A 25100-nucleotide genomic window follows, 5' to 3' on the forward strand; every position below is an offset into this window, starting at 1 on the left:
AGACAGGAAAGAAGTATCATATCCTCGGGAGAGGCAGGAAAACAGAAGAAGATCTTGGGAAGGAAAGGAAAATGCAGAATGCAAAGTAGAGGGATGAAATGCTGTCCCTTACACTGGGCAGCCAGGAAGACACTTCACTCATCACAATGAAGGCATCAATCTACCCATTCCCGGACAGATGCCTGCCTCAAAGTGCTCTGTGGTAAAATTATCCTAAGTGTTCCAGAGAAGCTCCAGAGTGACTGGATGGTCATCCTAAGTAACAAAAGGAACCAAGTCAACTTCATGTATGTCAAGGAACCCAGATCCCATCCTGGAGTTGCAGGAAAGAGCAGATGTCAAGTCACCAACCACTGTGGAGATGACATCCCAGAAAGAGATGGGAAACCACCCCCCCCCTTTTGAGTCCCCCCATAACTTAACAAAGTGCACTGAGAAAATAGAGGGATTTAACACCTTTGGGCAATAACCAAGTTGTGACTACAATTCCCGAGTACTTTTGGAGGACACATAGCAGTAAAACGGGCACCCCTACGAGTCTTTCCCGGGGTGTAGAGAATGCAACAGCGTAAGTATTAGTACTCAAAGAAAAGAAGACTTTAATAAACAAAGGTACCGCCAGGTTTGGTACATACATATTCCAAATACTCCCAGTAAATATTAAATAATTAAATAAGTGACAAATAAATAGTAACCCCCCTCCTTGATTCGCGGGTTGGGTATAGTGTCACGATAACAGCAATAAGGAGGATCATGCAGTTACAGCAGAACTGCAAGCCTGAATGGCACTCCACCATGCAGCAAACAACCAGTCAGCCCTGACAGAGAACCTTTAAGAAATGTCTGTCTCCACAGGGAGGGACCGGAAGAATGATGAGGACAGAGCACGCGGCCTGACTACAGAATGAAAGTCAAAGTTGTGCTATTGTTCATGTTTATTGCTTATTTTTTGCTTATGAATTTTTTTCCAATTGTTTTGCATTGTTTGTTGTTATTACTTTTATTATGTATTGTGGTCTCAGCGTCATGTAAGCCACACCGAGTCCCTTGGGGAGATGGTAGCAGGGTATAAATGAAGTTTCATTGTTATTATTATTATTAGTTATTATTATTATTAACAACATCATGCAGTTACAGCACGAATGAGGAGGAAAAGCAAGCCCTTGAGAAAATGTCTGGAGACCTGAATGGCACACCACCACACAGCAGACAATCAGGCAGGCAGTCCTGAAAGAGACCCTTTAAACAAAGTCTCCTCAAGGAGGGACCAGAAGGCTGATGAGGACAGAGCACGCAGCCAGTTGCTGGCTACAGAACAAAAGTCAACAACAGATCGCTGAAGCAAGGACAGCACTCCAAAGTAGGATCATAAAGGAGAGTGAATCCCACCAGGTATAACACCGGAGAGAAAACCTCGACCTACAAAATGCAGGCCTCCTCAGAGCAGACAAACTGTAACTCCTCCATACAAACTGTCTTAAAGTGTCCTCCTCCTTGCCAAAGGATCCAAGACGGAAGCGGAAGAGGACGATGGACAACAATGCAGTACCAGATAGCAGACCAACAGGCACCCCTCAAAGAGAGGAAAGTATCGTATGGAGAGGTTGGAAGACGGAGGAGGATCCCGGGAGCAGTGGAGAGCCAGACAGAGTACACACTCATTTCCCCCAGGAAATGTATGTGTTGCGTGAGGTACACATATCTCTTACGAAGATTAGTAGTTTCCCATTCAAAGACAGGAGGCCACTCAGCAGTCAAGCAGTAGCTCCCCTCAAACAGAATAGACCAAGATATCTGGAGTCTGGAACTGCCTGGGAGTCATGCGATAGGAAATGCTGCCCTGGCCAGCCAAACACTGAATGATTCCTTTTGTGAAATATGTCTATTTCTAGCAGAAGATGGTCGTACTCCCTCCTACTACCACCACCTACCCAAGACCAACCATGACAAAAGTTACAGTGTGAGTGGAGGAGAGGCTCAGGACGAAGTTCAAGAGTGCGGGACAACACAGCAGTCAAACGGGCAGTCCGTTTGCGCACATTGACATTGTATTCGACACACGGCCTCAAACCGACTTCCTGCATGTCTTAGCGCTGTTAGAGAATCAGAGTTGGATGACAGTTCCTCTCCATCCTGTCTAACCCTCTAGCCCCAAAGCAGAGGCCACTGGAGAGGCAAACAGGCAGTGTCACTCTTACGGGAAAGGTTAAATCCTTCTCTATTGTAAATGTCCCATCCCCCCCACCCCCCACCAGGAAGCAAGACCGGATGTTTGTGGAGGGAGAAAGCAGAAGACAGTGAACCCTGCAAGTGTTGAAGGGAACAGGTTGTAGAGAAACGTTAGCCTGCACAAAGAGCAATCCAACTGCCACCTCTGAAAGGGAAACAGTCAAGAGATACAAAGAGGAAGACGCCGTTGCACTGGCAGCCGAAGGGAAGGAGGCTGAGGAGAACTAGGAGTCCTGGGAGACAAGATTCCTCTATTGACACGGCAGCCCAAAACTCCACCCCTCCTAGAGATGGATTGTTTGTTTCCAAAGGGGGAATAGTACCCCAATTGGCCACACCACACCAGACCACAAGCAGCCAGTGGACACCAAAGCAGTCCACATCCATAATTGAATCCACACTGCTCTCTGGATGCAGCTGAATTAGTACAACTCCCAAAGGTCAATGCCCACCAAACTCGGAGACGCCAGTGTTTTCTGTGGTCATGGGAGTCCCGTGTGCAACCTTTGCTTCAATTCCATTATTGGTGGAGTTTAGGATGCTCTTTGATTGTACTTTAACTATAAATCTCGGCAGCTACAACACTCTAATGTGGAAATCACATATTCAAAATGATGATCAGTCAAGTAGTTAATAAGTGTCTTGTGGCCAAATTTGGCTGTAATTCGTCCAGTGGTTTTGGAGTCTTGTTCATTCCAACCCTGAAAATTACCTTTTTATTTATTTAGTAAATGAAGATAGGATAAGGGAAGAAACTGGAATAAGGGAATAGGGGATTGAGAACAAAATTGATGTAGCAGTTCTCAAAGAAACGCAATGCCCTGACTGATTTGGGTTTCTTTTTTTATTTTTGGATGTGCCTTAAGTCATTGGTTTGATTGTTGTTATGATTGAGATTTTGATTGTAGCGTGGCAGGCACGAAATATGAATAGCGGGTGAGATAGATAAAGTTGATTGATTGATTGATGATGATGATTGCAAATGCCAGGTACTACTGGCCCAGTTGGTAATTTGTTTCCCAAACAAACAAACAAAGAAGGAAATAAGGAAATGCAATGCAGATAAACCAGAAGTGGAGACACACAAAAAAGGGAACACCAATGTTGGCTATTAGCTAAGATTTTAGGCTTTATTTTCTTTTTCCAAGAAAAATAAATAATAAATAAAATAAAATTCCCACCCCTGCTGGCTGCGTGGCTAACAGTGGCAGATCCACAGGCAGCACTATTGGCCCAGTTAATAAATAAACAATAAAGTAAAAAATAAAATAAAAATAAAAATATTTAAAAATAAACGGGGCTTTATTTATAAATGGGGCTTCATTTATTTAAAGCTCCATTTATAGTTTCCAAAACCTACAGGCAGTACTACAAAGGTTTTTTTAAGCTTTATTTTGTTTTCCCCAAGAAAAATAAATAAAAAATAAAATAAAATAAAAATAAAAAATAAAATAAAAACAAAGAATTAAAATAGATTTTAAAAGTAAACCTTAGTGTCTCTGTCTTTCCCTTCCCACCCCTGCTGGCTACGTGTCTAACTGGCAGGCCCAGGCAAGCTAGTAGGCACCTTGTAGCCTGAAAATCAGAGCAGCAGCAAACCCCCTCCTCTCACCTTTGCGTCCTGTCTCACACTGAAGCCACGAGGCACGCACGGCCCCTTTTAAAGGGCAATGGCTGCCCTGCAGAATGGCTGCTCTGTCTCATTCGCTGGACACAGTGTGGACCCACCCAAGCATCCCAACATGCAAATACCTGTTGCCTTATTTACGATCCACTTCCTGGGGTCGTAAGAAAGATAGCGACTGAGGCTTCGAAAGGGCAAATACACTTCCGGTTTGCTAAAGCGCACCGATATCGCTTCAAAAGGTAAATTTCCCCAAAATAATAACGATTTAAGAAGATAACGACTGTACCTACCTAGTATGTATACATAGTCAAAATTGAACAAGATGTGAAAGTAACTCTAATGACTCTAATATTTCAGCACATTGAAGGAAATGTTAGGTTGTGCTGTAATAAATACACTATGTCAACTATTAAGGGGAATCTCCCAAAGGTTTCTGCCCTTGGACTTATTTACATATTTAAAATTAGTGTATTGTGTTACACAATTTCAGAGAGAGGAACACTTTGGATTTAAACTTCCTTCCTATGAGGGTCAGGATGCATCAAAACCAACAAAGAGTCCTGTAACATCTTGAAGACTAACGTGACGCCAACTTACAACATCTGGGACCAATTCCAATCATGGTTTTTCTTTTCCTCTCACTCTGTCCTGATCATTGAACTTTATGACTTCAAACACAATTGCAGGAAAGAAAGAAAAGGGAGGGAGGGAGGGAAAAAAGAGAAAGGAAAAAGGAAAACATATGAGAAGAGGGAAGGGAAGAAAGGGCAGACAAAAGAAAAAGAAGAGGAAGAAAGGAAAGGAGAAGGGAAAAGAGGGAGGGGGGAATGGGAAAGAGAAGAAAGAAAAAACAGAAAGATTTGAGAAGAGGGAAGAAAATAAAGTTTGAAGACCCCTGGTCTAGAATCTACCTGCTTTTATTGGGGTTTGTCAGATATAGTGTTCTGAATTGAAGTTCAGGCTCCCAAGTCTTGTCATTTTTCAGTTGTGTTTTGGGAATGGTTAGGAAATGTTTTCTCTTAATAGAGCACAGATCTGTGAGCCACCACTGAGCTCTATGTTTTTATTTATTTATTTTGTATGCAGGTATATTTATATTTATTTCCAAAGCAATCAGGCCAAAACTATTTCTTTATTTATCGTATCAGGAGCGGACCATGGGTACACTTGTATTGCTTTTTTTAAAAAAAGCACAAAGTTTGAAAACTTGGCATTATGCTAAATGTTCTTTGACCAGTAGCTGGCCACTTTGAGTGCCTCTGTTGTCACTATGAGAAGGTCCTCCATTGTACATGTGGCAGGGCTCAGACTGCATTGTAATAGGTGGTCTGTGGTTTGCTCTTCTCCACACTCGCATGTCATGGACTCCACTTTGTAGCTGCATTTCTTAAGGCTAGCTCTGCATCTCGCTGTGCCAGAGTGCAGTCTGTTCAGTGCCTTCCAAATCGCACAGTGTAGTGTAGGGTGCAGACACTCTGTGATAATGCGGCATGTCTCCATCTCAGGCCCAGGCTGAAAAAATGGTCAGTATTCTAGTTATAAATAAGTACTTGGAGCAAAAAAAAGGTGTTTGACTAGCAGTGATGGGCAACGTTTTGAGCGTGGTGTGTCAAAATTCGCCAAAAAACAGAGCATAATTCAGGTGGTGTGTCACTTCAAGAAAAAAACCATAATTTTGCAATATTTAGTTTAAATTACAAAAAATATATAATTGTAATAAATACCTATATTTAATAAACCATAACCTAATTACTGTATATATATATAAGACAACTGGGCGTATAAGACGACCCCCAACTTTTCCAATTAAAATATAGAGTTTGGGATATACTCGCCGTATAAGACCACCCCTCTTCCAATGCACACCAAACAATTTTTTAAAATCAGATTTGAATTCAATATGGTAATTTTAATTCAAATGCTTATGTCATGCAGGTTCCTATGAGAGGGACACTGTACCTTACATTGGTCATTACAGTTGCTCTTCCTCCCTTGAATTTCATTTACAATCTGGGTCCTTTACATCATGCTGCCAAGTATGAAAGCAGGCTTTAATTCAAATGCTTATGTCATGCAGGTTCCTATGAGAGGGACACTGTACCTTACATTGGTCATTACAGTTGCTCTTCCTCCCTTGAATTTCATTTACAATCTGGGTCCTTTACATCATGCTGCCAAGTATGAAAGCAGGCTTTAAATGATTCAGATTACATTTATGTTGGCATAGAAGTTTGCATGCAAATAGAAGTCAGGCTTTGTATTATGAGTATTGAGGTGAAGGCAAAGCATTTGTAGAATTTTAATCTATATGCAGTTTTATAAATCAGGATCTCCTATCAGAAGAGAAGGGCAGATTGGACCCTAATCCTTCAGAAATGTAGCATTTGGCATGGCACATGTTTACTGGGTCACATCTTGACATATCTTCATCCTTAAATCACCGTGACAGCTTGAATTGTTTTAGAGTTTCTCAAGAACACAGCCAGGTGATGTTTAATTGTTAGAAGGGGAAAAAAGATCAGAAAAGAGGAAGGGGGACCCTGGGTAAATAAGAGCTTTCAAGTTTGACTTATGTCAAAAATGAAATGCAAAGATACAGGATAGGGGACGTGTGGCTCGAGAACAGTATATGTGAAAAAGATCTTGGGGTCCTTGTGGACAACAAGTTAAACATGAGCTGGTAATGAGATACGGCGGCAAAAAAAAGCCAATGGGATGTTGGCCTGCATCAATAGGAGTCTAGTGCCTAGATCCAGGGAAGTCATGCTCCCCGTGCTCTATTCTGCCTTGGTTAGACCACTTGGTCCATTTCTGGGCACCACAGTTGAAGAGAGATATTGACAAGCTGGAATGTGTCCAGAGGAGGGCGACTAAAATGATCAAGCGTCTGGAGAACAAGCCCTATGAGGAGCGGCTTAAAGAGCTGGGCATGTTTAGCTTGAAGAAGAGAAGGCTGAGAGGAGACATGATGATGTTCACGTATAAATATGTGAGAGGAAGTCACAGGGAGGACTAGGATGCGGAACAATGGCTTCAAATTACAAGAAAGGAGATTCCATCTGAACATGAGGAAGAACTTCCTGACTGTGAGAGACATTCAGCAGTGGAACTCTCTGCCTCAGAGAGTGGTAGAAGCTCCTTCTTTGGAAGCTTTTAAACAGAGGCTGAATAGTCATCTGTCGGGGGTGCTTTGAATGCAATTTTCCTGCTTCTTGACAGAATGGGGTTGGACTGGATGGCCCATGAGGTCTCTTCCAACTCTATGATTCTATGATTCAAATCAGGGACATCTCTGGCCCATCCTCTGTTTGGATATCAGCCAGCAAGGAAATGCCTTAAATCAAGAAATAGCTTACTAAGATCTACAGAGATACTCACAGGGATACCTCAGCAAGCAAGAGTCAAAAAGTGGCAGACTAAAACCCACAGCCTCGATCCATGGCTGATACCAAATGAGAACCCCCCCCCCCCCCAGGGCATACAGAGGACTGGGCGACTTGGAAGGCGCTGAACAGAATGCGCTCTGGCACCACGAGATGCCGAGCCAACCTTAAGAAATGGGGCTACAAAGTAGAATCCATGACATGCGAGTGTGGAGAAGAGCAAACCACTGACCACCTGCTGCAATGCAACCTGAGCCCTGCCACATGCACAATGGAGGACCTCCTTGCAGCAACACCAGAGGCACTCCCAAGGGGCCAGCTACTGGTCAAAAGACATTTAATCAACTACCAAGCTTGCAAACTTTGTGTTTTGTTTGTTTGTTAAAAAATGCAATGCAACTGTCTGGTCTGCCCCTGACACGATAAATAAATAAATAAATAAATAGGAAATGACATTTCTAACCCAGGAACAAAAATCGTGTTACGTGAGGTAATATTACAGCACTCTGCACCCAAATTACATTTGCCCTTTTTTACAGATCAGACCAAATAGATACTCCTATGTCTTCTTTATAATGCAGTGCTGCTCACTTGCAAATATATTTGGATTCAGCTGAGTGCATGTTGTATCTTTAGAGTTCAAAAGTTTTTAGCACATGTTTTAGCCAAAAGGACATTTAATCAACTACCAAGCTTGCAAACTTTGTGTTTTGTGTTTGTTTGTTTTGTTAAAAATGTAATACAACTGTTTGGTCTGCTCCTGACACAATAAATAAAAAATAAATACCGTGGCCGGCATGGAGTTGGCTCTGCCTCCGCCCTCCATCCCAGCTGCCGCAGGAGCCAAAGCCGGAGTGGTGGGGGCGAGGATGGGAGAGCTCGCCTCTGGCTGCTGAGGCCCCATCCCCCGCTCCGGTTTCGACTCCTGCCGTGTTACCAGGCCGGCTGGGGGTGTTTGCATGCTGTGCTTTCCCTGGTCTGCTTCTAGCTCTGCCTCTGGTTTCAAGGCCGCTGAGGGAACCAAACCCGGAGCGGGGAGGCAGTGGGAGAACAGGACCCCGCCCTTCGTGGCTCCTCCCCATGCTCTGGTTTTGGCTCCCTCGGCGGCCTTGAGACCAGAGGTGGAGCTAGCAGCAGACCAGGGATAGCACAGCATGCATACACCTCCAGCTGGCCTGGTAACACGGCAGGAGTTGAAGCTGGAGCGGGGGCAGGAGGGGGCGGGGACCTCCACGGGGGGTGGGGCCTCAGCAGCCAGAGGTGAGCTCTCCCGGCCCCGCTGCTCTGGTTTTGGCTCCTGCGGCAGCTTGGATGGAGGGTGGAGGCGGAGCCAACTCCATGCCGGCGAGGGTGAAGACAGCCCAGTAGGCTACCACACTGCCAGCTTGGTAGCAAAGCCTGCCACTCCTCCTCCTTGCCCCTCCCTCCCTCCACCCTCCTCTTCCTCAGGCTCCACCACGCAGGGATGCAAAGGGCGAGGGAGGCAAGGGAAAAATGATCCGGACTTTATACCGGGGTACAAGACAACTCCCCACTTTTGAGATGATTTTCCTGGCTTATAAAGTCGTCTTGTACCCCGGAATATATGGTATATTAAATATAGTTATATATTACAATTATATACATATATAAATATTTATTTATAAAATAAATAAAATGAATATTGTTTTATTGACTATTCTAAAGCCTTTTGACTGTGTGGATTATAATAAATTGTGGCAAGTTCTTGGTAGTAGGGGCATACCAAATCACCTTATCTCTCTCCTGAGGAATCTGTATTAGGACAAAGTAGCAACAGTAAGAACTGACCATGCAACAACAGACTGGTTCAAGATTGGGAAAGGCATACGGCAGGGCTGTATACTCTCCTCCAACCTATTCAACTTGTATGCAGAACACATCATGCGATGTGCGGGGTTTGACGAATGCAAGGCTGGGGTGAAAATTGCTGGAAGAAACATTAGCAACCTTAGATATGCAGATGACACCGCTTTGATGGCCGAAAGTGAGGAGGAGCCGAGGAGCCTTTTAATCAAGGTGAAAGAAGAAAGCGCAAAAGCTGGGTTGCAGCTAAACATCAAAAAAACCAAGACTATGGCAACAATAATGATTGGCAACTGGGAAATAGGGGGAGAAAACATGGAGGCAGTGACAGACTTTGTATTTCTAGGTGCAAATATTACTACAAACGCAGACTGCAGTCAGGAAATCAGAAGACGCTTACTTCTTGGGAGGAGAGCAATGTCCAATCTCGATAAAATAGTGAAGAGTAGAGACATCACACTGGCAACAAAGATCTGCATGATCAAAGCAATGGTATTCCCCATAATCACCTACGGATGTGAGCGCTGGACCTTAGGGAAGGCTGTGCGAAGGAAGATAGATACTGTGGTGTTGGAGGAAAATTCTGCGAGTGCCTTGGACTGTGAGAAGATCCAATCAGTCCATACTTCAAGAAATAAAGCCTGACTGCTAATTGGAGGGAAGAATAGTAGAGGCAAAGATGAAGTACTTTGGCCACATCATGAGAAGAAAGGAAAGCTTAGAGAAGACAATGATGCTGGTGAAAATGGAAGGAAAAAGAAAGAGGACCCGACCAAGGGCAAGATGGATGGATGGTATCCTTAAAGTGACTGGATTGACCTTAAAGGAGCTGGGGGTAATGACGACCGACAGGGAGCTCTGGCGTGGGTTGGTCCATGAAGTCACAGGGTCAGAAACGACTGAACGAATGAACAACAGCAACAACCTAATTATATAACTTACCTGATTTGGTGTGCCCAGACCACCAAGAACTTGCCACAGTTTATTATGATTCACACAGTCAAGGGCTGTAGAATAGTCAATGAAGCAGAAATAGGTGTTTTTCTGAAATTCCCATCCTTGCTCCAATATCCAGCATCCGGATATTGGCCATTTGATCTCTGGTTCCTCTGCCTTTTCTGAACCCAGCTTGTACATCTGGCAACTCTCTCCATGTCTTGCTGGAGTAGGGTTAGGCTTTCGGATACCTATATCTATTCCTAGAGATCCCTCAACCCCTGAGGATGCCTTTAGCCACAGATGTGGGTGAAACGTCAAGAGGACACGCTTCTGGAGCAGGGCCAGGCAGCCCTATGGAACGCTCGCCGCAGCCTCTCCACTTGCAGCCTGGACTCAGCCTGCTTTGGCAGCAACAGGCCGAGGAGTCTCCCAAAGCCCAGTGCAGCCTAGTCAGGCTGAGCCTCTGAACTCAAGGCTGGCCAGATGCCTCAGGCCGGCCAAGGGGAGAGAGGCCTGGCTTCGGGACGGCTCTTTGCTTCACACCTCCCTGGAGGTGCTTCCTCTCGAGGCCAGATCCCTTCCTCGCTCGCGCCCGGCAACCTGCTTTCTCAACCGCTCTTCCGCGCCCATTGTTGGCACGAGGCATTTTGAGCGCGGAAGTCTCAAATGCCTGGGGGGCTGAAGGCGGGGGCACCGCAGCAGCCACAGCCGGGCCCCTCGCTGCCCCTTTCGGCGGCGGCGGCCACCACTTGGCCAAGGGCCAGGCCGGAGGGAGGAAAGAAGGCCCACGTCGAGGAAAGGCCCCCTTCCCCTTTAAACATACAAATGAACCCCATGGGAGGGAGGGCGGCCAATCAGGAGCGTGGCCGCTCCGCAGAGGCCCCGCCCCTTAGCTTCTGCTCTGAAAGGAGGAAGAGAGGGCGGGGGTGAAGTCACCCAGTCTCCCTCCCCCCTCCGCAGCCGGCACCATTTTCGGAGGAAGAAGCGGGAGCAACAATGGAGGCGAGGAGGAGGAGGCCTGTTTGGGAGATGAGGGAAGAAAGGAAGGAGGAAATAAAAGGAATTTGAGTGAGGGAGAGGTGGAGGGGAGGGGTGGACAGGCGGGCGGGTGCGTGTCAGTAGAAATGGCTATGTGTTGACATACTGACGTACTGACGTACTGACATGCACGTCATAGGTTCGCCATCACGGGACTAAACCATATGTAAAGAAGCTATTTTACTGTTTGTTTTTCAGAATATCAGCCATGACACCAGAAAATTTCGCTTTGCCCTGCCAACTCCAGAACACATTTTAGGCCTTCCTGTTGGTATGTTTGTTTGTTTGTTTGTTTGTTTGTTTGTTTCATGAGAGAAATAAGTTCTTCTTACAGTCGAATGTCTACTTATTTAACGAGATGACTCTGAAGAGGGAAATAGAATGGAAATCCAAATTTTTGGGTTGAATTGTAAGTTTGAAGAGGAAAGAGTTTTGTAGTAGAGATACCAGCCAGATTTGGAAAGGAAAATATAAATCTAAAGAACTCAAACCTGTATTGGAGACCATTTAATAATTCTTATTCTCCCAGTGTATGTTTTCTGTGGGTCCTTCCACACAGCCATATAACCCAGAATATCAAGGCAGAAAATATCACAATATCTGCTTTGAACTGGGTTATCTGCATTCACACTGCCATATATTCCAGTTCAGGGTGGAAAATGTGGGATTTTATTTATTTATTTATTTATTTCGCTTATATACCGCAGTTCTCAGCCCAGGGGCGACTCACTGCGGTGTACAACATAGCAAAAAACAAGGTGCAAAATATAAGACACAGTATAAAATAATCCACAATTCAACATTATCAGAAAACATCCTCACCTGTGTGGAAGGGCCTTAGATAATGACTACTTAAAATGTGAAACTGGGTGTCATTGTTAACAAATTTTAAATTTAGGTTGAATATAGTAGTGTTGTATTACTAATTGGTTTTATTTATTCATGCTATATTTTGTATTGGTGGAATTGTGGTTATTTTTCTTGTTCATGTTTTGATCATCAAGAGCAGTCTACCCTCAAACTATGTCAATCAGATGCTTTGTGCTGCAACTCTCATCAGCCCTGGCAGATATGAGCAGTGGTGAGGAATTCTGAGAATCCAAGTCTAAATTACTGTACTGACTAATTTAGCACAAAAACAGACAAGAGTTCTTTCTTTCTCCCACCCTGGACATTATTCCGGTTGGATGGCAGACTACGTTGGATAATACAGAACATTGGATGAGCAAAGTTTGGTTAAACAAGACTCTACTGTAGCAGGATTAAATTTTTAAAATGAGCCAAAAACAAATCTAAAAAATTACTCTACAAATGGAGAATATCTAATGAGGCCTAGCTGTTGGGTTGTCATCTTGGGAATGACTGAGGCTAAGGGGCTGTTAGTGAGCTAGCAGTAATAATTTGCAATTTTATACGCCAACCTTTCAAGTTTCATTTGTGGGCTTTTTGTGGTTGCAGAGATACAATGATTTTAAATCAGGTCCATCTTTTGAAACACCCTGTATTTGTTGCGGAGTTGAGTGGAATAAAAGTAGCCGAGCCATTTGATTTCTCTTCATGCAGAAGAGATGCACGACAGCAATCCTAAAAATCAGTTTGAAAGCATCTGGATAAGAATCAAAGGAACTGGGACTCAAAAAATTGTCGTTGTGGGCATCTACTACAGACCTCCAAGCCAGGAAGAAGAACTTGATAAAGTCTTCTGCCAACACTTGACCAAACAAGCACAGAGAAGAGATGTAGTAGTCATAGGCGATTTCAACTATCCCGATATTTGCTGGAAAACAAACTCAGCCAAGAGTACAAAGTCCAACAAATTCCTCGCTTGCCTTGCATTTCATGGTCCAGAAGGTAGAAGAGGCAACAAGGGGGTCAGCTATTCTCAATCTCATCCTAACAAATGCCTCCTGATCGATGCGGTTGAAGTGGTCTGATCCTTAGGGGCAAGTGACCATGTGCTCCTGCAATTTGAGGTACAAAGGAAAGCCGAAACTAAGACAAGTCGAACCTGCATTTTGGATTTTAGGAGAGCTGATATCCAAAAAATGAAGGAAACACTGAGCAGCATTCCGTGCACAGATACTAAAAAACAAGGGAGTTATGGATGGATGGGAGTTTCTCAAGAGTGAAATACTCAAGGTACAATTGCAAACAGAGCCAGCAAAGAGAAAAATTAGGAAAAGTGCAAAGAAACCAGAATGGATGTTCAAAAAACTTCTAACTGTGCTAAGACTCAAAAGAGACATGCACAAGAAGTGGAAAAAGGGAGAAATCACCAAAGAAGAATTCAAACAAATAGCCAAGTCCTGTAGGAAAAAGGTCTGCAAGGCTAAAGCACAAAATGAGCTCAGGCTTGACATGGGACATTAAAAACAATAAAAAGGGCTTCTTTTTCTTATGTCAGTAGAAAAAGGAAGAAGGAGGCGATAGGGCCTCTTCGAGGAGAAGATGGGGCAATGCTGACAGGCAATAGGGAAAAGGCAGAACTACTTAATGCCTTTTTTGCCTCAGTCTTCTCACAAAAAGAAAGTCATCTTCAACTTCAGCAAGATGGAATGGATGAGGGATTAGAGGACATCCAACTACACCTAAGAGTATTGAAGGAACTAGCGGAAGTCATTTCGGAACCATTGGCAACCATCTTTGAGAGTTTTTGGAGAACAGGAGAAGTTCCAGCAGATTGGAAGAGGGCCAATGTGGTCCCAATCTTCAAGAAGGGGAAAAAGGATGACCCAAACAATTACCGTCTGGTCAGCCTCACATCGATACCAGGCAAGATTCTGCAAAAGATTGTCAAGGAAGTGGTCTGCAAACACTTAGAAACAAATACGATCATCGCTAATAGTCAACATGGATTTATCAAAAACAAGTCATGCCAGACTAATCTGATCTCTTTTTTGATAGAGTTACAAGCTGGGTAGATGCGGGGAATGCCATGGATGTAGCATACCTTGATTTCAGTAAGGCCTTCAACAAGGTCCCCCATGACCTTCTGGCAAGGAAACTAGTCCAATGTGGGCTAGGCAAAACTACAGTGAGGTGGATCTGTAATTGGTTAAATGGACGAACCCAGAGGGTCCTCACCAATGCTTCCTCTTCATCCTGGAAAGAAGCGATTAGCAGCGTGCCGCAGGGTTCCGTCCTGGGCCCGGTTCTATTCAATATCTTGACTTAAAGGAAGGGTTAGAAGGCATGATCATCAAGTTTGCAGATGACACCAAATTGGGAGGGATAGCCAATACTCCAGAGGACAGGAGCAGGATTCAAAACGATCTTGACAGATTAGAGAGATGGGCCAAAACTAACAAAATAAAGTTCAACAGGGACAAATGCAAGATACTCCACTAAGGCAGAAAAAACGTAATCATAGAATCAAAGAGTTGGAAGAGACCTCATGGGCCATCCAGTCCAACCCCCTGCCAAGAAGCAGAAATATTGCATTCAAATCACCCCTGACAGATGGCCATCCAGCCTCTGCTTAAAAGCTTCCAAAGCAGGAGCCTCCACCACACTCCGGGGCTGAGAGTTCCACTGCTGAACGGCTCTCACAGTCAGGAAGTTCTTCCTCAGGTTCAGATGGAATCTCCTCTCTTGTAGTTTGAAGCCGTTGCTCCGTGTCCTAGTCTCCAAGGAAGCAGAAAACAAGCTTGCTCCCTCATCCCTGTCGCTTCCTCTCACATAATGCAAAAGAGCAGTACGTGTGAAAAAGATCTTGGAGTCCTCGTGAACAACAAGTTAAACATGAGCCAACAATGTGATGTGGTGGCAAAAAAAAAACAAAACAATGGGATTTTGGCCTGCATCAATAGGAGCATAGTGTCTAGATCTAGGGACGTATTGCTACCCCTTTATTCTTCTTGTGTCCAATTCTGGGCGCCACAATTGAAGAGAGATATTGACAAGCTGGAATGTGTCCAGAGGAGGGTAACTAATGTGATCAAGGGTCTGGAGAACAAGCCCTATGAGCAGCGGCTTAAGTAGCTGGGCATGTTTAGAGAAGAGGAGGCTGAGAGGAGATATGATAGCCATGTATAAATATGTGAAAGGAGACTAGGACACGGAACCATGGCTTCAAACTACAAGAGAGGAGATTCCATCTGAACATGAGGAAGAACTTCCTGACTGTGAGAGCCGTTCAGCAGTGGAACTCTCTGCCCTGGAGTGTGGTGGAGGCTCCTTCTTTGGAAGCTTTTAAACAGAGGCTGAATGGCCATCTGTCAGGGGTGCTTTGAATGCAATATTCCTGCTTCTTGGCAGGGGGTTGGACTGAATGGCCCATGAAGTCTCTTCCAACTCTATGATTCTACGTGCTGTAACTACAAATGTTTCAGTATTTGTTTTGTATACAGCACAGAATATTCTGTACACAGTTGCTCCAGATGCCCACATCTTTGGAAACTGCATGCATTTAAAAATTCTCAAAAGGCTTCTGAATATATTACTGCCCAGGGGTAGCTGTCTTCAAATAATAGATAACAGATTTTGTTGCGTTGCGTCTTCTAGACAACAAATACAGTTTGAAACTTTTTTCAAATCTGGATACACCATCTGTATCATTTGGTCATGATTTAAGCCTCCTAGCTTCAGCTTCTCATTATTTCTTTAGATTTTAGAAAGTAAATAATTGAACTTAGTTTATCCTAGTTTTAAAAAAAAATCTGCATGAACTGGATGGAAATGTTGAAATGACAGCTTGAAACATTAAAAGAGACAACCTTACAGAGGACAAGCCAGTATTTTGCCCATTTCTGTTTGTTTATTTATTTATTTATTTATTTATTTATTATTTAAACTTATATGCCGCCACTCCCCTGGGGATCGGAGCGGCTTACAAGAATAGCTAAAATCTAACAAAATTTAAAAGCAGTTTAAAACAATTTAAAAACAACAATATAAAACATTAAAAGCCTGTCAAAACAGGTATGTCTTACATGCCCTGCGGAAAGCTGGTAAGTCCTGCAAGGCACGGACTTCAGGTGGCAGAGTATTCCAGAGTGATGGTGCCACTGCTGTGAAGGCTCTGCGTCTGGTTGCTGTTAGACGCAAGGTCTTGACACTGGTGACTTCCAATAGATCTTGGTCCTCAGAACGGAGGGATCTCTGGGGTTGGTAGGGGGTGAGGCGGTCCCTCAGGTACATTGGCCCCAGACCATGCAAGGCCTTAAAGGTGAGTACCATCACTTTGAAAGTGATCCGGTGCTCAATTGGTAACCAATGCAGCTGTAGTAAGATTGGTGTTATGTGGCATCTCATCGGAGTTCCCGCAAGAAGCCGAGCCGCTGCATTTTGTACCAACTTGAGCTTCCGGATCACCGACAGAGGAAGGCCAATGTAGAGGGAGGCCAATGTAGTCCAGTCTTGAGATGACCGTTGTTGATCTTGAGCAGTATAAAATATAATTCTAGAAGTAACATCTTAGAGGAGTTTCACATACTGTAACCAAGGAGATTTTTCCCTTTCCTGCTCTGTACAGAAATTGTTAAATTGATATTGCAGCCAAGCAAACAAAAAAGGAACAGTGAAAATAATGTATTGTCAAAGGCTTTCATGGCTGGAATCACTAAGTTCTTGTGAGTTTTTTCGGGCTACATGGCCATGTTCTAGAGGCATTTCTCCTGACGTTTTGCCTGCATCTATGGCAAGCATCCTCAGAGGTGAGGTCACCTCTGAGGATGCTTGCCATAGATGCAGGCAAAACGTCAGGAGAAATGCCTCTAGAACATGGCCATATAGCCCGAAAAAACCCACAAGAACTTAGTGAAAATAATTTTTATTAGATTATTTAAATACTTTAACTATCCCTAAGTCTTTTAAGAAAGGTGGATAACTGTGTAATATTTTAAATAACTATAGAAGAGCATGTTTTAAACTTCAGTGTCTACATTTTTAATTAAATGTTAACCCTTTTGTCATTACTTTTAGGACAGCACATTTACCTTTCTACAAGGATTGATGGCAATCTGGTGATCAGGCCTTACACACCTGTGACCAGCGATGATGATAAAGGCTATGTGGATCTTGTGGTGAAGGTAAAAGCTTCAAGCTTTAACTCTTTGGGAATTGTCCACTCCAGGGCAGTGGTGAGGAAACATGTTTGGAATTAAGACTGGTAACATGCACTGGCATAAACAAGGATTGCTATTTTTTATTTCTGGGAAATTGAAGAAAGATATATTTCCAGTACAGTATAACCCCTGCTATCCATGGGGGATGTGTTCCAAGGGGTCTGAAACAATGGATAACAGGGAACTTATATTTTAACTATATTTGGACTGGAAGCCTACCTTATAATAACACTGGTAGAGCTAGAAAGCACTACAAACTTCCTGTGGAAAAAATTTTTGGATCTTGGATAAGTGAAACTATAGATATTGAGCCTGTTGATAAGAAGTCATACTGTATCTCTCCCCCCCCCCCCCCCAAGGGAAGGCAGCACCAAAGGACCAAAGTATGCTCTCACAGGGCCCTGAACCCAAACGTGCAGCAAGTTGGAGGGGTGACGCTCTTCTCCTACAGCTAGGCACTGTCATGATTCCTTTCCCTTCTCTATAGCTCTGAAATTGTCATGAGGCACTGGTGTTTGGAAGCTTTCTTTTATGAGTAACAAAGGGGACACGGCTGAAAAGTCATTGATAGGATATCACTTTGCAATTCCTGTAACCTCTTACTATTGGTGAAGCTGATGGGAACTGTAGTTGAAAATATCTGCCACTGGGGAGAGGATTCTTCATGCTGGCCCCAAGGCAACAGTGATCAAAAAGCTTTGGCTTTGTAGTGGTATTTGATTTTCTTTTGTTTTATGCTACTGCTCATTTGTTATTCAGGCTCCAAGAAGATGCTGTCACGTTCCAACATGAGTTAAGACTTGTTCCCAAAGATTAACACAAGTTTTTAAAAGATATTTTGTTTTAATTTTAACAAGATTAAATACCATATTTACTCAAATCTAATGCAAATCTTTTTTGCCTTAATTGCTTTGCCAAAATTGAGATGCTTATAAGATCCGATGACCCATTACAATTGTGCATCAAAAGACACCTTTGCCCCTCCATCAGACTGAGACTAGCAAACTTGCCATCCTCTGCCTGATAGTGGAGCAGGGACTTCCCTCCCCATGTCTTTCTCCTCCGCTTCACAGCTAATCATGGTATTTGGTTTATTTGAGAATCTTGTATGTATGGGCTCCCGAAACAGCAGGTGATTTAGATCTATGAAGTCCTTGTGTAAGATAGGCATGTTTCTTCTCATTGTAGTACTTCCACTGCACCTCACTTAAATAATCTGAATCTGCCACTTTGTAAACTTGTGTCACTTTAAAGGTACCCCCCTCCGCATCTTTGTCTTGTTTAAATAGATATATTTCAAAGGAGTCCACCCAAAATTCCCTGAAGGAGGAAAAATGTCACAGTACTTAGAGAGTCTAAAGACAGGGGACACTATTGATTTCCGTGGGCCCAGTGGATTGCTTGTCTATAAGGGGAAAGGTAAGATTATTTTTATATATGCCTATTAAAATGGGAAAACATATGCTTATTAAAATAGGAAAAGTACCTCATTCATCTGCTTCATCCTAAACTGGGAGACTATGAAAATTATACAGTACCTTTTGTTTAAAAAGTGCTGTATCTATGCCATAAATACTTTTTAAAACATTAAATAGGTTATTTTATTCCACTTTCAGTGAGACAGGTTGCATTTGAGAGAAAGAAGCAGACACGGACTCCAGTACTGGGTTTTATAATAATTATATTGGTTACATAGACAAAGGGGAATATTGCATCAACATTTACACATATACTCTAACATTCATTCATCAAGCATCCTTACGATTCTTCTTATTGAAGATGATCAGCTTCTTGAGAGGAGGCAGCTGTTCATAATGGTGTTCAGAAATGGTGTTCAGTTGGTCTGGCACACTCTTTCTGAGAGAGAAGGGTCCTTTTATGTAGTATTTTCTGTTGATGTGGTTCTGAAAGTTATAAATTACTGACTGTTGCAGCTCAGAATAGATTCACCTTGCTCAGAACACCACAGCACACCAAAGCTGAAGGTTTTGTAGTTTATTGAAGAAAACAAAGTCTTTAACATAAAAGTAGAGTTTCAAACTGTTTAAACTGCTGAACTGTTTAAAATCTTAAAAGATGGTGCTGTCAAGGTGATGCATGCCATATGCCAGCAAATATGGAAAACACAAGAATGGCCATCAGACTGGAAAAAATCAACTTATATCCCCATACCAAAAAAGGGAAATGCGAAAGACTGCTCCAACTTCCGTACAGTGGCCCTTATTTCTCATGCCAGTAAGGTAATGCTCAAGATCCTGCAAGGAAGACTCCAGCAATACATGGAGCGAGAGTTGCCAGACGTTCAAGTTGGATTTAGAAAAGGCAGAGTAACGAGAGATCAGATTGCCAATATCCGCTAGATAATGGAGAAAGGCAGGGAGTTTCAGAAAAACATCTATTTTTACTTCATTGACTATTCTAAAGGTTTTTACTGTGTGGATCATAATAAATTGTGGCAAGTTCTTGGTGGGATGGGCATCCCAAGCCACCTTGTCTCTCTCCTGAGGAATCTGTACAAGGACCAAGTCGCAACAGTAAGAACTGACCACGGAACAACAGACTGGTTCAAGATTGGGAAAGGCGTACGGCAAGGCTGCATACTCTCACCCAACCTTTTTAACTTGTATGCAGAACACATCATGCGATGTGCGGGGCTTGATGAATGCAAAGCTGGGGTGAAAATTGCTGGAAGAAACATTAACAACCTCAGATATGCAGATGACACCACTCTGATGGCCGAAAGCGAGGAGGAGCTGAGGAGCCTTCTAATCAAGATGAAAGAAGAAAGCGCAAAAGCTGGGTTGCAGCTAAACATAAAAAAAACCAAGATTATGGCAACAAGAATTACTGACAACTGGGAAATAGAGGGAGAAAACGTGGAGGCCGTGACAGACTTTGTATTTCTAGGCGCAAAGATTACTGCAGATGCAGACTGTGGCCAGGAAATCAGAAGATGCTTACTTCTTGGGAGGAGAGCAATGTCCAGTCTCGATAAAATAGTAAAGAGTAGAGACATCACACTGGCAACAAAGATCCGCCTAGTCAAAGCCATGGTATTCCCTGTAGTAACCTACGGATGCGAGAGCTGGACCTTAGGGAAAGCTGAGCGAAGGAAGATAGATGATTTTGAGCTGTGGTGTTGGAGGAAAGTGCTGAGAGTGCCTTGGACTGCGAGAAGATCCAACCAGTCCATCCTCCAGGAAATAAAGCCCGGCTGCTCACTGGAGGGAAGGATACTAGAGACAAAGTTGAAGTACTTTGGCCACATCATGAGGAGACAGCAAAGCCTAGAGAAGACAATTATGCTGGGGAAAGTGGAAGAGGGGCCGACCAAGGGCAAGGTGGATGGATGGCATCCTTGAAGTGACTGGACTGACCTTGAAGGAGCTGGGGGTGGTGAGGGCCGACAGGGAGCTCTGGCATGGACTGGTCCATGAGGTCACGAAGAGTCGAAGACGACTGAACGAATGAACAACACAGAGTTTCAAAGGTTTAGTGGAAAAAGCAGTGTCTTAAATGCAAAGACAAAGTTTCCAAAGTTCAGTGGCAAATAACAAGAAGCATAATCCAAAGGCATTGGTCAAACAAGAATCCATGGCAGCATGACAGAGTCCCAAGGAGCCAAGAACAAGACAAAGTCCCAAAAGCCAAGAGCATTGCCCAAAAGCCAAGGCAATCCAGAGAAGTTACCAGGGTGTTTGCAGAAGTTGCACTGACAAAGAGTTGACTTCAAACAGCTCGTTTAATATACTTTCCCACCATAAACGCATTCCTTTGACCTCTAACCTCTCTCTTGTTAGCAAGCCTCGCACTGCGGCAAATGGTGAACAGGCAGAAAAATTGAGCAATATGTCATACAAACAAAATCAGCTCTTCCAATCTGATCAGAAGCAGTTCTACCAGAGTCTGAATCAGCAGGTGGCTGTGAAAAATGAAAAACCAGCAAAAACAGCTACAAATGCATTCTGGAAAGATCCGTGGGAAACAGAAGTTACAACAAAAAAGCTGAGTAGATAAAAGATTTTGAAAATAAAATTTCAGAGAACAAAATGGGAACCTTGGAAATAACAACAGAAATGATCACTGAAAGAGTGAAGAAAGTCAAGAACTGGACATCACCTGGCAATGATAAACAGAAAATAAAACGAAACAATGGAAAACTGAATTGTTTGTGGGCAATGAAAGCTATGGAATTGTTAGCATCAAGAAAGGAACTTTCCAGGGCGACTCACAGTCACCACTGTTGTTCATAATTGCACAACAGTGCAATTATGATCAAGAGAAAACAAACCTGGGCTACCAAACAGCAAGAAATTCACCAAAAATTTCCCACTTGGATGATCTAAAGCAGGGTCCCCAAACTACAGCCTGCTGGCCAAATGCGGCCTGCCAAGGGCATTTATTTGGCCCACCGAGGAAGAAGCCTCCCTCTAAGTGGAATAAGTCTTGGCTCTGCTAACGCAGAGCTCCTTTTGTTCTTTCTGTCTCCGCCTCATACTCTCTCCCACTTTCTCCCCGTTTCAGTCTCCCCTTTCCCCTCTCTTTTTCTTTCTCTTTCTCCCTCTTCCTTTCCCCCTTCTCTCTTTCTCCCTCTTTCTTCTCTCCCTTTCTCCTCCTCTTCTTTTTATACTCTTTCTTCCTTGCAGTCAGTAGGTAACCCCAAAGCCTCCCCTCGCCATCTAGCTCTCCCCTCCAACTCCAAGAGAAAATTACTCATAACAGACAAACCATAAAGTGAAATCAGCCTGAAGCCTATAAATATCTGGGCATACTACAGTTGGACAATATAAGCATGGGCATGTGAAAAATGTGGTCAGCAAAGAATATGCCCAAAGGTCAGAAGGGTTTTGAAGGCTATTATTAAATGGCTGTATTAAATGGTGGAAATACAGTATTAAAAGGCTGTATTAAATGGTGGAAATACAATCAAGGCTATCAACACCTGGGCAATCCCCATCATCAGATACACTGCTGGAACTGTGAACTGGACACTAGCAGAGCTGGATGATCTGGAGTCTGGACAGAAAAACAAGAAAACTGATGACAATAGTGATGTCGATAGACTTTACCTGCCCAGAAAATCAGGAGGCAGAGGGCTTCTGCATGTAAAACAAACAGTAGAAGAAGAGAAACATGCACTGGCAGGTTATGTGAAAGGCCAACATTGATGGAAGTCAATAGTAGTTAACTCTTTCAAATGCAAAAAACAAAGAGGGAATACCGTAAAAATACGATTTGCAGAGTAGAAGAGAAAACTGGCAAAAGAAGGTTCTCCATGGACAGTTCCTGTGAAAAATTGAGAGCAAAATAGACAAAGAAAAAACATGGCTGTGGCTCACTAATGGAACTTTGAAAAAGGAGATGGAGGGCCTGATTCTGGCAGCCCAAGAACAAGCCATTGGAACAAATGCCATCAAAGCCAGAATAGAAAAGTCGACAACAGATCCCAAGTGGGTGGGTAGGCCTGTCTAGATGGTTTCAAAATTCCGACATCTCATTTGGCTGTCAGATGTCTTACAGCATGGCCTTCCACAGTTTTGGGGCAGCGGATGTAAAAGATCCTCAAGGTGACAGTTGCCAATCGGGTTCTGGGTGGTTGGAGCAGAACCCGACTGGCAACAGGGGACCTCAGTTCAGGGCAGATTGTACAGGAGAAGGTGATCCTATAGTCAAGTTAGGGCTTTAAAGGTCAAAACCAACTCATTGTGCTTTGCCCAGAAACTAATTGACAGACAGGTGTAATATGCTCCCTCTTAGATGTTTCTGTAACCAATTTTGCTGCTGTATTTTGAATCAACTAGAGTTCCCAAACTTGGTACAAAAGTAGCCCAATGTAAAGTGCATTGCAGAAGTTCAACCTTGAGGTTTCCAGTGCTTGCACTACCACCTTTAGTCCTCTGAATCTAGGAAGGAGCACAGCTGGCGTGTCAGCCAAAGCTGGTAGTAAGCACTCCAGAGCAGCGCATCTACCTGGACTGACATTTGGAGAGATGGATCTAAGAACACTTCCAAGCTGTGAACAGACTGGTTGACACTAGGGCTGGGCGGTTTCGTTCGTTAATTTCGTAATTCGTTATTAATTCGTTTTTTTTTTATAACGAAGCGATATTGAACCATTCAGGAGCAACTAAAAAACGAAACGAATTTTTCCAATTCGTTTCGTAATTGTTTCGAAATTGTTTCGTTATTATTTCGTTATTATTTCCGTATGTCTGGTGCAAGTTTTATAGTCGTTGTTTGTTTTATCAGTGATAAAAAAAAAATATCACACCAACAGTCAACAACAGAGGGAGAGGGAAGCTTCAGAAGTTTCCCCTGTCCCATTTGGAGAGTTTTTTAGCGTATTGCGCAATCTCGTCCGCCATTAACGAATTGATTCGTTATTGTTTCGAAATTGTTTCATAATTTCCAAAATTTCGTAAATATCAAACTTTTTAAAAGAAAAAATTCGGAATTCTTTTAAATAACGAAACGCAAAAACCCCCTAAAAACGAATTGAGTTTAGAAACAAATTTTTCCGTGGTTGGACAGCCCTAGTTGACACTCCATCCCCAGATTAGGGCCCTAGATTGATTCGGTTTCAATTTGTTTTTCCTCATCCAGCCCATTACCACTCCAGGCATTCATTCAGAAGGAATGGAGAAATGGAGAAATATATTTGGGTGTCATCAGCATGCTGATTAACACCCCACCCTATGCCTATGGATGATCTCTCCCAGCATTTTCATGTAAATATTTTAAGGCTTTGGGGATAGAATGGCACCTTGTGGACACCACATAACAGCTCCTTTTTTGTGGAGCAGCTATTCTTAAGCACCACCATATGGAACCTGCCTGAGAGGTATGACCGGAATCACTGCAACACAGTGCCTCTGATTCCCAACCCCTCCCCCCCCCCCCCCCCCGGGCCGGTGTTTCAGAAAGAAATCATGGCTGATGGTATCAAATGCCACTGAGAGATCTAGAAGGGCCAACAGAGACACACACCCCTTGTCAGTGTTAAGACGGAGATCATGCACTAAGGCGACCATAGCAGTCTTGTATGCTGCTCTGAAGCTGGTTTGAAATTGGTGGAATGTCTCATGAAAACCTTTCATTTATATTTTAAATATATATATGATTTATTGCTTATTTCACACAGACGATGTTTCTCATTATGGTCATTTGACACACTAATGTTTCATGACAGTTTGGAAAGCTCTGCATTATAGAATAGGGAGTCCTTTCTCGTTGCCTATATTCTTTTATACGAGGGGCTTCTGATATGTCTTTGGCTTTGTGTTCTTTTTTTGTTTCTATGGTTACAAATGTTACATCACATGAAAGTCCTATGTGTCTCATATTTTGTGTTTGTAACTTATGGTAACAGTGATCTATCACTCGGGGAAACAAAATGGCGAAGTCTAAGGCAATACCTCTCAGGAGTGATAAAATTCTTGTTTCTGCAAGGAAAGTCTGTGAAGGATATTCATGATCACAGATGTTGGGGAATCAATGCCCTTCATATTCTCCAGTTAAGAACTGGGTTGCCAAATTTAAAACGGGCCACTTCAGCACCAATGATGAGGAACATCCTGGACGACCAAGAGTGGTTGTTGTTCCAGAGATTGTCGATGCTATGCACAGCCTCATACTGGAGAATTGGTAAATTTCAGCTAAAGAAATAGCAGACATCATGGGGATATCTTGTGAATGTGTTGAGTCATTATCCATGAACATTTGAACATGAAGAAGGTATCTGCAAAGTGGGTCCTGAAATGTTTGACAACAGATCAGAAAAGCATGTGAGTGAAACTTCCCAGTCCATTTGTCAGCAATCTTGCCAGACTGATAAAAACTTCCTGGATTGACTGGTCACTATGGATGAGACCTGGATTTATTTGTATGACCCTGAAACCGAGGAGCAGTCAAAAGACTGGAAGCACAGTGGTTCTCCTCGTCAAAAGAAGTTCAGGATGCAAAAATCAGCCACTAAGGTGATGGCATCTGTGTTCT

At 43.2% G+C, this 25100-nt stretch overlaps 1 protein-coding gene across 1 annotated transcript in view; it reads left to right on the forward strand.

Moving 5' to 3' along the window:
• Nucleotides 1-25100, forward strand: part of LOC132776530 (NADH-cytochrome b5 reductase 3-like) — a 64822-nt gene that overhangs the window by 32022 nt on the left and 7700 nt on the right. Inside the window, exons 3-5 of the mRNA XM_060778287.2 lie at nt 11239-11311; nt 16963-17069; nt 18395-18524. Of these exons, the coding sequence (XP_060634270.1) occupies nt 11239-11311; nt 16963-17069; nt 18395-18524 (310 nt within the window). The remainder of the gene's footprint in view (nt 1-11238; nt 11312-16962; nt 17070-18394; nt 18525-25100) is intronic.

Source organism: Anolis sagrei, chromosome 5 (genome assembly GCF_037176765.1).
Source record: "Anolis sagrei isolate rAnoSag1 chromosome 5, rAnoSag1.mat, whole genome shotgun sequence".
Lineage (NCBI taxonomy): Eukaryota > Metazoa > Chordata > Lepidosauria > Squamata > Dactyloidae > Anolis > Anolis sagrei.